This window comes from Myxine glutinosa, chromosome 6 (genome assembly GCF_964187855.1).
Source record: "Myxine glutinosa chromosome 6, kmMyxGlut1.1, whole genome shotgun sequence".
NCBI classification, from domain to species: Eukaryota; Metazoa; Chordata; class Myxini; order Myxiniformes; family Myxinidae; genus Myxine; species Myxine glutinosa.
This window is the reverse complement of record NC_136266.1, coordinates 161,798,143-161,811,943: the sequence shown is the minus strand read 5'-3', so window position 1 is coordinate 161,811,943 and position 13,801 is coordinate 161,798,143. Positions and strand designations below refer to the sequence as shown.

Here is a 13,801-nt window from a genome sequence, read left to right as displayed (position 1 = left end):
TGGAGATCTTTTTAAATCCCTTCCCAGACTCGTAGGCATCTATAACCTTCTTTCTGAAGGCCTCAGAGAGCTCTTTTGATCTAGGCATGGTGACGCCACACACTTCAACAACAAAGAGCAAACCAAACTAAATGTCTGAGGTTTAAATAAGACAGATTCCTCCAAGATCCTCTCTAACGATGTTCTAATCATTTGCACCTGAGCTGGTGCACCTGATTCTAATTTTAGGTATTTGAAGTAGTGATAAATGTCGGGGTGTACTTACTTTTTCCACATGCGAAATTTGCATTTATGTTTATTTAAATTATACAGTGGACTACAAAATGTAAATGTTTAATGATATTTGTTATATTATATCACCTTTATCTATCAATATTGTTGAAATGAAGATCAAATCGCTGTATGTTGAAATATGTTGAAAAAGTCAAAACTTTACATGGGGTGTACTTACTTTTTCACGTGACTGTATATCCCCATGGATTAGTCCATCAAAACAGGGAATTACAAATAACTTATTGGGTTATGCGCATTAACAATTCAACTTGATGTTACTTTATCATAACTTTGATTTTATGAGATGCAAAATAGTATGCAAGCCGCCCGGTGTCTTCGTGACGACGCAAATGAAGAAGCTTCTCTCCAAAAGGTATACTCAATTGAAATGAGATTTTTGAAATGGGATCGAGACAATTAATTGTTGTCAGTGACAATATTTTTTGGCAATCACATATTTGACAAAAACTTCACCCCCCCATAACCCTGTGTCGGATTGGCGACCCGTTTAGGATTCTGCCCCTACCAAGCAAAAAAAAAAAAAAAAAAAAACTGCTTTGGCAACCCTATGTGTCTGAAGATGCAACAGGAGTGGTTTTTCTTCTACCTCCTCTTCCCCGCAAAAGAGATGATGTATAAACTCCGCCGATCTGGTCTTTATGGCAGAGTGGCCAGACGGAAGCGAATCAGTTCAATCTTGGTTTCATCAGACCACAGAATCTTGTTTCTCACAGTCTGAGAGTCCTTTCAGTGCTTTTTTTGCAAACTCCAAGCGGGCTTTCATGTGTCTTTCACCGAGGAGAGGCTTCCGTCTGGCCACTCTGCCATAAACCCCAGATCGGTGGAGGGTTGCAGTGATGGTTGTCCTTCTGGAAGTTTCTCCCACCTCCACACTGGATCTCTGGAGCTCAGCCAGAGTGACCATCGGGTTCTTGGTCACCTCTCTTACCAAGGCCCTTCTCCCCCGATTGCTCAGTTTGGCTGGGCGGGCAGCTCTAGGAAGAGTCCTGGTTGTTCCAAACCTCTTCCATTTAAGAATTATGGCGGCCACTGTGCTCTTGGGAACCTTCAATGCAGCAGAATTTTTTTTGTATGTTTCCCCAGATCTGTGCCTTGACACAATCCTGTCTCTGAGCTCTGCATGCAGTTCCTTCGACCTCATGGCTTGGTTTTTGCTCTGATATGCATTGTCAGCTGCAAGACCTCATATAGACAGGTGTGCGCCTTTCCAAATCATATCCAATCAATTGAATTTACCACAGGTGGACTTCAATCAAGGTGTAGAAACATCTCAAAGATGATCAAGAGAAGTGCGAGGCACCTGAGCTAAATTTCAAGTGTCATAGCAAAGGGTCTGAATACTTATGTCAATGTGATATTTCAGTTTTTTATTTTTAATAAATTTGCAAAACTTTCTAAAATCCTGTTTTCTCTTTGTCATTATGGGGTATTGAGTGTAGATTGATGAGGGAAAAAATGAATTTAAACGATTTCAGCATAAGGCTGCAACATAACAAAATGTGAAAAAAGTAAAGGGGTCTGAATACTTTCTGAATGCACTGTATAAACTGTCATCCTGGTGTTTTACTGACTGGGTAAATCATCAATGTTTGCCCTCCGATGGATGTTAAACTGTCGTCCTGTCTTCCGACATTAGTTGGTGGACGTTAAAGATCCCCACAGTGTCCTTCGCGAAGAGTGGGCGAGCTCTCGCCGGCACCATGAACAAATTACAAATTACAAATTCCTGCCCAAACTACTGCTGGGAAGGCAATGGCAAACCACCCAGTATAACCATTGCTCTGGAAGTCGATTTGGTGGCACCGATGCTCGGTAACGAGTAAGGTACATCAGATATCAAATAAAAGTGAGAGAGGGGAGGGGAGGGTGAGGTGTGAGGGGAGGGAGAGGAGTAAGAGGGAGAGGAGTGAGGGAGGGAGAGAGACAAAGGGGTGGGAGGGAGAGGGAAGTGGTAGAGGGAGGACAAAGAGGGGAGGGAGAGAGGAGAAGGAGCGAGAGAGAGAGGATTGGGGGAGGGAGAGGAGTGGGAGAGACAAGGGGGTGGAACGGAGAGTGAAGTGGTGGAGGGAGGACAGAGAGGGTAGCGAGAGGGGGAGGGAGAGAGAGGGAGGGAGATAATTTGCTCGACATTTTTTTCCAGTTTGAGAAACGTTATCGCTCAACTGAAATTTTAAAAAGAATTTCATCACACAAGTATTAGACATGCATGTCATCGATTTAAAATATAGTACCAGGGCCGGAAACTCCCTGGTTAACAGGCAATCGGCGCATCCTTCATGTTTTTCTCAATCATCACAATCAACGCCAAACAACATCTTGGTTACACGACAATCATTGGAATGCTTTGGTGGAATAACATAGGGAATATCATCCAGAACTCCTGAAAAGAAAACCCTGAACAATTAGTGAATTTTACACATCCATCTGTTGTATTTTGAGATATGTAGACGACAGATGGCCGTGTTAAATCCATAGAGTGCCCATTCATGCCATTCAATGTTTGTCTGGGATAAATAGACAGATTGGTCAAACAAAAGGGGGTGGGATGTTGTAGAGAGAGGTAAAGAGATAGAGAGAGGGGAGAGAGGGGTGAGAGGGGTGAGTGGGAGTGAGAGGGGGAGGGAGGGGGAGAGGGGTGAGAGTGGGGGAGAGAGAGAGGGATAGAGAGAGAGAGAGAGAGAGAGAGAGGGGTGAGAGTGGGGGTGCGAGGGGGAGAGGGGGGGGGGGTGAGAGGGGGAGAGAGAGAGGGATAGAGAGAGAGAGAGAGAGAGAGAGAGGGGTGAGAGTGGGGGTGCGAGGGGGAGAGAGGGAGAGAGAGAGAGAGCATGAGAGGGGTGAGAGTGGGGGTGCGAGAGGGAGAGAGGGGGAGAGAGGGAGACAGAGAGAGAGAGAGAGAGAGGGGTGAGAGTGGGGGTGCGAGGGGGAGAGAGGGAGAGAGAGAGAGAAAGCATGAGGGGGAGAGTGAGAGAGAGAAAGAGAGGGGGAGAGAGAGCATGAGAGGGAGAGAGAGAGAGAGAGTGAGAAAGAGAGTGAGAGTGAGCGCGAGAGAAAGGGAGATGTGTTGGGTTGAAGATGCATGCAACAAATTAGAAGCTCAAAACCAGGTTGGCAATGGAAAGCTTTGAACTAACCAGACAATACATCACTATAGTTGTTGGAGATTTAAAACAGATACCTAGGTGTTGAGCCTGCTGTACAGCCGAGTGGTTAATACTGGTTTCTTTCCCACTGGCTCCTTTATTTGTTTGTTCGATTCCTCCTGCAGCTCTCTATCGAGCTATGGCCCCCAAACACAGGTAAAGAGAGAGACCTTAGTCTTGTAGTGGACCTGAAAACGTTTGGCATTTGGGTTTTCGGGCCCACATGCTGGCCAGGTGTTGATGACGGAGGGCGGGATGGAAATATAATCCAGACATTTTGTTGAAAGGAGGTACAAACTTTTACCTTATCGTTTGTAATTGGTCATACCTCTTTATCTTATCCTGATGCAAACAATAAAACACAGGTTGCGAGCTGGCCCCTCGTAATTATCTACCTGCTGTGCTCACCACAACCGCTATCGATGCTCGTGCATCCACAACACCCACCGGTAATGCTGACCCTTGTGAGCGATTGTCACGTCGTGGTCCTCACTCCATGTTGTGCAATCAAGTGGATAAAGTTGTTCAAGGTTGTTCGTTCAGCGTGCACCTTTATCTTCCCGGACCTTTTTCACTTCATTAGGTGCAAGCAAGGCTTTGCAACCCCGACCACACTATCCCTCGAGAAAAGGACATTTCAAAATTGGCGCTTATTGTCAACATTGCGATGTACGAGCAGATCATTCCATGGGTGGTTTGTTCTGGTCCATGAACACTCCCGCACTTGTGTAATCAGCGCATCCTCGAAAGACATCACTTCCCTAACGACGATTCAAAACAAACCCGTCGCTAAGCGCTGCTGAACGTACCCGGTTCCCATTGGTGCTCCTGAAGCAACGTCGCAGTATCGACCAATGAGGAGAGTCCCAGCAGTACAATTTCCACCAGGTTATTTAAAAAGAGACATACAGTGGCACGTTTTGCGCCGTTTAGAACTTGAATAACTTATGGCACTTAATATCAATACAGAACTCTGCTTAAAGAGTGGGACATTCGATTAAAACATGTCGCAATTCGTATTTTAATGTTTGGGTTTGAATGGCTGCAGGCCAAAAGCTTTTGGAATACCTCTCCACCACAATTAAAAGCTGTATTTGGAAGGACATTGCAAAAGTCAGACACAGATTCGGTCAAAGTAAAAATAGGCCTCTCAGGAAGACAAAAATCCCAGGATGGAATGGGAGTCGAATAATCCCAACCATTCAATCGTGCACAATCGTCAATGTACCGTATTCAGGTTATGCTGGGTGGTTTGCAGTTGCCTTCCCAGTCGTAGGTAATGGCAGAACTTTGTAAATTGTTCAGGGTGCCGGCAACTCGCCTACTCTTCAAAAAACTCATCGTGGGATATTTATCTTCCACCAATGGGCGACGAACAGTGCAAGCAGACGGATCCTCCGACTTAACGACCATCCGAGGGACGGCACAAACATTTGTGAATCGCCCTGCTTGCGAAACACCAGGGTGACAGTTTATAGCTGGTATAGACATCAAAACCCAGGAAACAGCTCACAGGTGACGGCACAACCTCTCAGCCATCCTGCCAGGACAACCTATGCATAACAAGGACAAATTACACTCTTTCAGTGTGCATAAGAAAGCCTGGTGTTGGCTTAGCGGTTAGGGTGCCGGCTTGGGATCCGAGGATCCCGGGTTCGAATCCCGGTCGATCGCTGAATTAACACCAGGGGAGTTGACTCAGCCCGTCATCCTTCCGAGGTCGGCAAATTGAGTACCAGTTCACTGGTAATTCCCTGTGTGTCGCAAGAGGCGACTAACAGGGTGGGCGGCAGGAAGGGCATCCGGCCATAAAACATTGCTTCAAAAAGGGTGCCCGAAAAAAGGCCAACCCCTGCTCTGCGGGGAAAAATGGCCTCCAAAGGTGGTTCTAGTGTACATAAGAAACAAAAGGACGAAGAGATAGAAGAAAAAAAAACATTTATTTATTTTTTTGCATCTATAAACAATGCTATTATGAATAAAGAGTGCAACATAAGTAGAATAAAGCAATATTCCCAGTTTGTTGGCATAAAGCTTTGAAAAGGGCTTCACATACATTCGGTTAATACACTTACTTTATGGATATTAAAACTTCTGAGGAATGTCGACATATTCACTGCACTTCCGTTAAGGCCGCAGGATCAGTTCAATGCATAGATCTCAAAAAAACAACAAAACAAAAAAAAAAACGGACGAAGAAAACCGTGAGCTTGGATTTGCCTTAATTCTTTTCGAACGCTGTGCAGCAAATGAACAACTGATCCAGTGATTACATCGAATGAAGTTACAGAAAGCACCAAAACAAACATTTCTACCATACAATTAGCATCGTGCAAACGTCAAATTTCGTTTTCAGTCTTTATGTCGGAGCAATGAATGATAAAATTCCGCTCGAGCTCAATAATTTAGTCGACAATCGAGTTGAAGCGGGGCAAATAATGTTTCCTTTGCTTCGCTTTTACAAAACACGCTTCGTCCTTCACCGTTTCACACAATCAATGCCATAACAAGAAATGCAACCTTGCAGGTGCTCACCTATCCATTACACCTCTTGGAATTATAAGATGTGAACTTGGTTTTTTTTTTTCTTCCAAAACTAGGCCTAGAAAAGTTTATGCCAACACAATGCAACGCTTCTAATGAAAATATGTCAACTCTCCCCCAGAATCCCACCCCAGAATAAAAGATATGCCATTACAAATGGACAATCGCCTTCCCCTTTCGACAAAACAGAACATCAGGTTTCTTGTCAGCTCGTCTTATATTCTTATATCATAAATTGTGCATTTGAATACGTTAAACTAAATACATACAACTGAAGCCTCGTACATATAATCTCTTATATTAACACTTCGGTTTTGCGTTACGTAACAGAACACTGCCCACATAAAGCGAGCTTCGATATGAGACTATTGAATAAAATGTTTGCCTACCCTATCTATAGCTGCATTAGTGCCAAAATAGCTGCAAATGTGCTGGTTTGCTGGCATAATGTGCAAAACTTTACTCCTGCCTTCACAACGGTTGTTTACTCGATTTCCTGCGTAAAAAAAGGTCAACACAAACCTTTTTGAATGAAAGGCCATTTATGACATAACTAGAAGAAGAAGAAGAAGAAAACAGGTAAGTTTGATGTAAACAATCTTAGGGCAAGCAGAGTTTCCAAAGAGACGAAGACGACCAAACATCTAAGAAACCTTTTCAACCAATGAGGCCTTGCAGTGGCTTGTCAGTTACGCACCCATTGTTAAACCGCATCTTTGGACACCGCATAACAAGGACTGTATTTTGGTATTCGAACTGCTGGCAAAACAGCTGTTGTGCCAGTCTATCCAAGTCCACAACAGGGCATTGCATCCAAATCGCTCGAAAACAGTGCACACGCAAATAATTATAAAAATAATAAAATAATGAAATGTAACCTGCCGAATTTTTACAGCGATTTCAGTGGCACGTATCGAAGGTGAAAAATGCTACAGTTTATCAGGAGTTCATGCCATGGTTATATGATGCTAAACAAATGCCCGAAGAAGTGCGTTATACTGTTTGCTCACTAGAGGCACTTTAGTCCGAAATGGGAAACCTGCATCGACTGTGAGAGTTCAGAGGATAAAAAAATTAGCCGTAGTTAGTTGTCGAAACGATCTGTACCACCACTTATCCCTGGATCTGGACCATTTTGATTGGCTGCTGTGGCAGTTGTGAGTTGCAGAAAAGATCAAATTCCTTGTCTAGAACGTGTCCACCAGGCCAGGAATCATCTCTGCAATGATCAGAAACAAATGAAGGACAATAATCACACAGAGCACGGCAAAGCTGAGCAGGAAAATGCATCAAAAAATAAATGAATGAGTAGTGAGTGAATCGTTTTCATCATCACAGTCTCACAGATTACAGACATGCCAGTGGGAATAAGAACAAAACAAACCAGACCACGTGACTGATGTCATAAATTTAATTCTTCACTCACATCGGGCAGTAGATCAGATACATGAAGTTTCAGATTTTTCGGAAAAAGATTTTGATTCAACCAATAATGGATGGAATACCACTTCACACCGATGACATCATCCTTATGATCCAATATACCCAATGGGGTGTCGATGACACATGCCAAGTTTCAATTTTGTTCATTAAGCAGTTTCAGAGTAGTATATGTCCAAATGGTTTCGTTTAATTCAATATGGCTGCCATATCATGTGAACTATGACATCAGAGTTATCAATATAATATTGTATATGGGAAGGCCATATTGTGTTTAAAGTTTCACATCGATCGGACAAGCGGTTGAAGAGAAAACGGAGACAAGATGCGCACAGCATAGAAAAGGATGAAGTAGGTAGTGGGGAGAAGGGGTGTGCCAGGCACTGATGAAGAATGTGTGGAGATGCTGAGTGTGGCGGAAGAGATTGGAGTCAGTTGGATAAACAGGCTGTAAATTACAACATCGCATAATTATATTTGCCATTAGTGGTTGTTATAAATATAGCCTCATTATATGATATATTTTCATTTTCTTTGGACTGCAACTGGTAACGCTAAATTTAATCAACTGGTATCTTGATTTATTTCCGACGCATTTCCGGTCATACAGTACGTCGTTCTTGGCGAGGACCGCATCACAACTCACAAGTTCGTGTACATAGGTAATCAGAAAATAGTGCTGTATATTATCCCTGATTTGTATCGATATACTATGGTTTGAACACTCTGTTACCACAAGATGTGTTTGTCAAGCCCAGAGTTATGCATTGGAACACTTTGTAATGTACGTGTGTGATTATTTAGACCATGTTCGAAAGTAGGTCTAACGGCTTTTATTCATTCGCCAAACGCCTTTGAAAGGAAGAACAGCCAGACGCCTAATCTAAGCACGGCAACTCGTCTTTAGAGCCCAAAATAAAGAGGCAACAAGGTATTCCTTCATTGTAATTCAGTGCATAAATATGCCAGGCATCTATGGAACAAAGTAGTATGTGGTTTCAAGGGTTTTAATGTCAAGCTTTAGTATTATTTAATTTCGGTTCTCTCCTCAGCCCTCATGTAGATGGGAAGTATTCAGGATTGCAAAGCACATAGCGAAAGAGAGGTGTGATGTGATGGGGGTGAGTTGCTTGAAGGATGAAGTGGGACAAATCGTTGTCGACCCAGATGGAATTAAAGGAAGATGGAAAAGATATATGGAAATGCTGTTGAATACAGAGAATGAATGGGATGGCAACATAGAGAGTAACCCAGTTTTACGACCGGCAGAGAAGATAACTGAGAAAGGTCTGGAAAACCAGAGATGGAACGGATGGATGGGCAGACAGACAGGAGAGCAAACCCATTGTCCCTTCTGGTGAAACCGGTAGGGGACTAATAAAGAGCCGACTAAAGTGGGCTGGGCACTTGCTGTGGATGGAGGAAGATTTACTACCATGATATGATGAAAGAGCAATGCAGGAGAAGAAAGGCAAGACAGCAGCTGCGATGGGAAGACTGAAGAGGATTGTCAGAAAGGCAGAGGTGGATTGAGAGTGAAGATAAATATCTGGTGATAGTGGGCACTGGAAGAGTATTGTGAACAAGGGAGAGAAGCAGTGTAGTATAGTACTAATCGGCTTCACCTGGAAAAAGGGAATTTTCATCCATTAAATGCCACCACTTTGTATGCCAACAACAATGGTTAGTATATACCGCGCTCACTGAGATGCAAGGCTCCAACACCATAATCCTCCTCTTCCTCCTCCTATGCACTTCCACGTATGAACAGCAGCATGTTTTATACTTTTTCCAACTGTTTTTTTCATGGGCATTATTGGTCAGAGTGTTGTTATTCTCCAATAAAATTTCCCGACTGCAGCCCAACCAATGGATACATACACATACCCACGCACGCACACAAACCATCCCCTCCAACACTCCTCATACATGTGCTGTACTCCATTTATGCAATTGCCAATAGAGATCTCGCGAGATCACGGCGAGGTCACGTCTTTTCGAAGCTGTTCCATGCGCTCACGCTTTCGAGGCAAAGTAATCTTTCACAATTGTTTTTGTCGAGACTGTATCTATGTTTCGGTGTGTGTACCTATAGCGTATCTTTAGGAAAAATTTCGGTGCTAATTTTTCGTACATGTATACACAATCGTCGGTTAATGCGTATCGAGTATTCTGAGGCCTAGTACTCGTAGGCTTAGGCTACCGTACCGTCTCCGACCTTGTGGTTTTGTTTTTCTCTCAGCGGTTCGTCGAATGCGCTGCAATTACTTTCGTTCTCTGTTTCGTCCCAGTCGTTCACCCCATACCTCCTTGTTTAATATCTCTACTCAAAAAAAAAAAACCCCCAAAAAATATTTCCTTCTCAGGTCTTATTCGTTTATTTGTTGTTCTTACTTGTTCGTTCGTTCTTCGTTCACGTTGTTCGCGATCACGCGATCACGTGGTTAGAAATGTATAATCTCTCCCCATAACAACTATTTTCTCTCATATATTATAACACCTTTTTCTTCTTCTCCTACAAAAGGATGCTTTCGTCTTGCTCACCAAATCGATTCATTCCAAAAAAATAAAATAATACCATCTCTTACAGTTCCTCTTTTCTCCATTCCCTAAACTCTCCAGAACTCCACCCCTCCTTCAGCTTCCTCAAACGTATTTTTGACTCGAAGGTCTCAAACTCATTTTGCAAAAAATGTTCGTTTCCCATGAATCGTACACTTTTCAAAATCCAATCTCACCCCTCCCCTCCAAATCTTCCCCATCCCCCCTTCCCTCCAAAACTTCCCCATCCCCCCTCCCCTCCAAAACTTCCCCATCACCCCTCCCCTCCAAATCCTCCCCATCACCCATCCCTTTCAAATCTCCCCCCTTGCCCCTTCCCTCCCCTCCCTCCTAAACTCCCCCCACACCCCTCCCCTCCGAGACTCTCCCTCGCTCCTCCCCTCCGAGACTCCCCTCACCCCTCCTCCTCAAAGCATCCTCCCTGCTTCTTCCCCCTTCCAACTTTCACCTTCATCTCCCCCAACCTTCTGCCTCGCTCTTCCCCCTCCTCAAATAACACCTCACTGTGCCTCACCCAATCTCCATCAAACCTTTTGTCCGCCCCATTCTTCCCTTTCTCCAAGCTATTCTGAAATCTCTGACACACCTTCAACAGCTCTCCCTACCTCTTCCTCCTCTTCCACATCTTACACTACCCCCCCCCCCCCCCTGTTCTGTACCCGATGCTCCCCATTCCTCTTCATTAACGGTATGGACCTCAAACATCCGGGGCCTTCGCTCAAACTTGACTGATCTCTCCATACAGGTTGCTTCTGACAAACCAGATGTGATCTGCTTAACAGAAACTTTCCTCCTTCATGATGTCTCTGATGCCTTGGTATCTCTCCCAGGTTACTCCCTCCTCCGATATGATAGACCTGAGCCTCGTCCTGGAGGTGGGGTTGCTATCTTTATAAAATACTCTCTTCCTCACTCGCCCTCCACTGCCCTCTCTCCACCTCGCCCCCAGGAATACCTTTGGCTACGGCTTCCCCTTCGCTCCCACCTTTTGTTCATATGTGTTGTACCGTCCACCAAACAGTGATGACTCCATCTACATCTCGCTGTCTGATAATATGGACCAACTTCTATCTACCCATCCCAACTCTCTCTTCCTCATATGTGGTGATTTCAATTGTCACCATGACAGTTGGCTGGGTGTGGGTACCTCTCTCACCAGCCATGGCTCTTCAGCAAAGGACTTCTGCGACTCACTGGGACTGACACAATCTGTCAATTTCCCGACCCGGATCTCAGTCAACGGAGCATCTTCTCTTCTGGACTTGGTTATGACTAACTTCCCTGAAAATGTCTGCTGCTCTTCTTCTGCTCCAATCGGCTCATCTGATCATGTGCTTGTCAAAGTGGACATCTCTCTGACCATTCTCAGAGAGCCTCCTCAGCGTCTACGAGTCTGGCATTTCACTCAGGCCAACTGGCACGGTCTTCAAGCAGCCATCAATCATCTGGACTGGTCTCCCATCTCTACCGCCTCTGACATCAACTCATCCTGGAAATTCTTTCAAAGTAAATTGCTCTCTCTCATGCACAGATTTATCCCATCTCGTCTTCAGTTGTCATACCCTTCCTCCCGACCATGGTACACGGAATCTTGTGGTGAGGCTGTTGCCCTGAAACAACTTGCTTTCGTCTCCTGGAAAGCAAATCCAACAGAAGGAAATCTCCTTTCCTTTCACAAAGCCCGAAACAAGTGTGTGTCCACCCTCAGGAGAGCCAGGAAACAATATCTCATGGTTCTCAAGACCAAACTCTCTTACCTGTCTCCCTCTTCCAAATCCTGGTGGCGTCTGGTCAAATCTGTTTCTGGTGTTTGTTCCCCCTCCATCCCCTCCCTCACCTCAAATGGCTTAACGGCTGACTCCGCACATGAAAAAGCTGAATGCCTCAACTCTGTGTTTGCCTCTAAATCTTGTGTCCCAAACCCATCCCTCTCTGTACCCACCGTACCCAGTCGTACCCAGCTGCTCCTGGACTCTGTGTCCTTTCCTCCTGACAAGGTGGAAAAGTTTCTGTCAACCCTCGACTCTGATTCTGCAACTGGTCCTGACGGCATCAGCCCACGGGTCCTAAAATCATGTACTTCCGCTCTTTCACTCCCTCTTTCTGTTCTCTTCACCCTCTCTTTTGCTCAAGGTCATCTGCCATCTGCTTGGAAATCAGCCAACATCACCGCTTTGCACAAAAAAGGTGCAAAAACAGATCCTAGCAACTACAGACCAATCAGCCTTCTCCCAATTATCAGCAAAGTCATGGAATCCATCATTGCTTCAGATATGAAATCTTTCCTCTTCTCCAATGGCTTGATCTCTGATCATCAATTTGGTTTCAGACCTGGTCACTCTACTCTGGACATGCTGCTTCTGCTTTCTCAACAATGGATGGAGGTCCTCAACGCCAAACAGGAAATTAGAGCTGTCTCCCTTGACATTTCACGTGCCTTCGATACGGTCTGGCACCCTGCTCTGCTCACCAAACTCTTCTCCTTTGGTATCCATGGAAATCTCCACGCATGGCTGGCGGACTTCCTCTCTGGTCGTAGTCAACGTGTGGCCCTGAATGGGTTTCTCTCATCTCCTCTTCCTGTTCAGGCTGGAGTTCCCCAAGGTAGTGTTCTGGGCCCTGTGCTTTTTCTGGTCTTCATCAATGATCTCTCTGACTCTCTTGAAAATCCTCTCTATCTCTTTGCTGACGACTCTACTCTCTGTCGCTCCATTCCTCATCCCTCAGATCGGCAGTCTGCAGCCTCCTCACTCTCTGCAGACCTGGACAAAATCACAGGCTGAGCAAACAAATGGAACATGTCTTTCAATCCTGATAAATCTCACACTCTTACGATGTCTCTCCGAAAAGACCGACTGGACAACCCTCCCATCCACTTTCTGAATAATCCTCTCCAAGAAGTTCTGTCACTCAAGCTTTTGGGTCTCACTATTTGCCATGATCTTTCCTGGGAAAACCACATTTCAAATCTGGCCTCCAAAGCCAGTCGCCGACTGGGCATCCTCCGTCGTGCGAAGTCCTTCCTTGGCACACCTGAGCTCCTCACCACATACAAGGCTTTCATCCACAGCTCTATGGAATACTGCTCTCCCCTCTGGTCTGGTGCTCCTGCCTCACACCTAGCTCGTCTTCACGCTGTTGAAACCAAAGCGTTCAGAATCATTGGAATCTCCCGCGATTAAGCTAACTCCAAGGGCCTTTCACTCACTCACCGCAGGCAGGTTGGTGGTCTTTCCATCTTCTACCGACTCCTCTCTGGCCTTGCCCCCCCAGCTCTCTCTGGGCTGTCCCCCAAATATTCCTACAGGTCGCACAAGATCTGCCTGCAACCCTCTTATGGTTAAACTGCCAAAATCAAGACTTTCTGCTCACCTTCACTCCTTCATTCCTCTTTTCTCCCACCTCTGGAACAAACTCCCTCACTCTCTTCAATCCCACTCTACCCTCCAGGTCTTTAAAACAGCTGTTCACCACCATCTCTTATCCTCCCCCATCCAAAACCTTGATCTTTTCTACCCCCGCTAATTTCGGTCCCCTTGTGTTTTATACCTCTCCCCCCCCCCCTCCCCTTCCCACGCCTCCTCCCCCCAAGCCCTCTCCCTCTCACACTTCTCCCTGCTCTCAAATGTTGTGGTTGTGTGCTTCCCCTTCTCTCCCCATCTTGTCTTCCGCTCCCTCTTTTTGTATATTTTGTTTGTCTGGTTGATTTGTTTGTGAAATAAATGTTAGCTCTTACACGAGCCTCGATTCAGTTTACAAAAAAAAAATAAAAAAATACAGCACCGCTCAAGATAAATTTGTATGCTTCTAGTGACGAGCAT

General features: G+C 45.1%; 2 protein-coding genes across 4 annotated transcripts in view; one reads left to right on the top strand and one right to left on the bottom strand.

Annotated features, from left to right (window-relative positions):
* The window catches only part of LOC144892693 (protein FAM200C-like), a 1,175,895-nt gene that overhangs the window by 1,045,059 nt on the left and 117,035 nt on the right, over window positions 1-13,801 (top strand). The window lies entirely within an intron of this gene.
* The window catches only part of PTPN11 (protein tyrosine phosphatase non-receptor type 11), a 234,342-nt gene continuing 225,896 nt past the window's right edge, over window positions 5,356-13,801 (bottom strand). For all 3 annotated transcript variants that reach the window (XM_078780847.1, XM_078780846.1, XM_078780848.1), the window contains one exon: window positions 5,356-7,197. Coding sequence is in view for 2 of the 3 variants with exons in the window: in XM_078780846.1 (XP_078636972.1) it covers window positions 7,092-7,197 (106 nt within the window). In the remaining variant the exon portion in view is untranslated. The remainder of the gene's footprint in view (window positions 7,198-13,801) is intronic.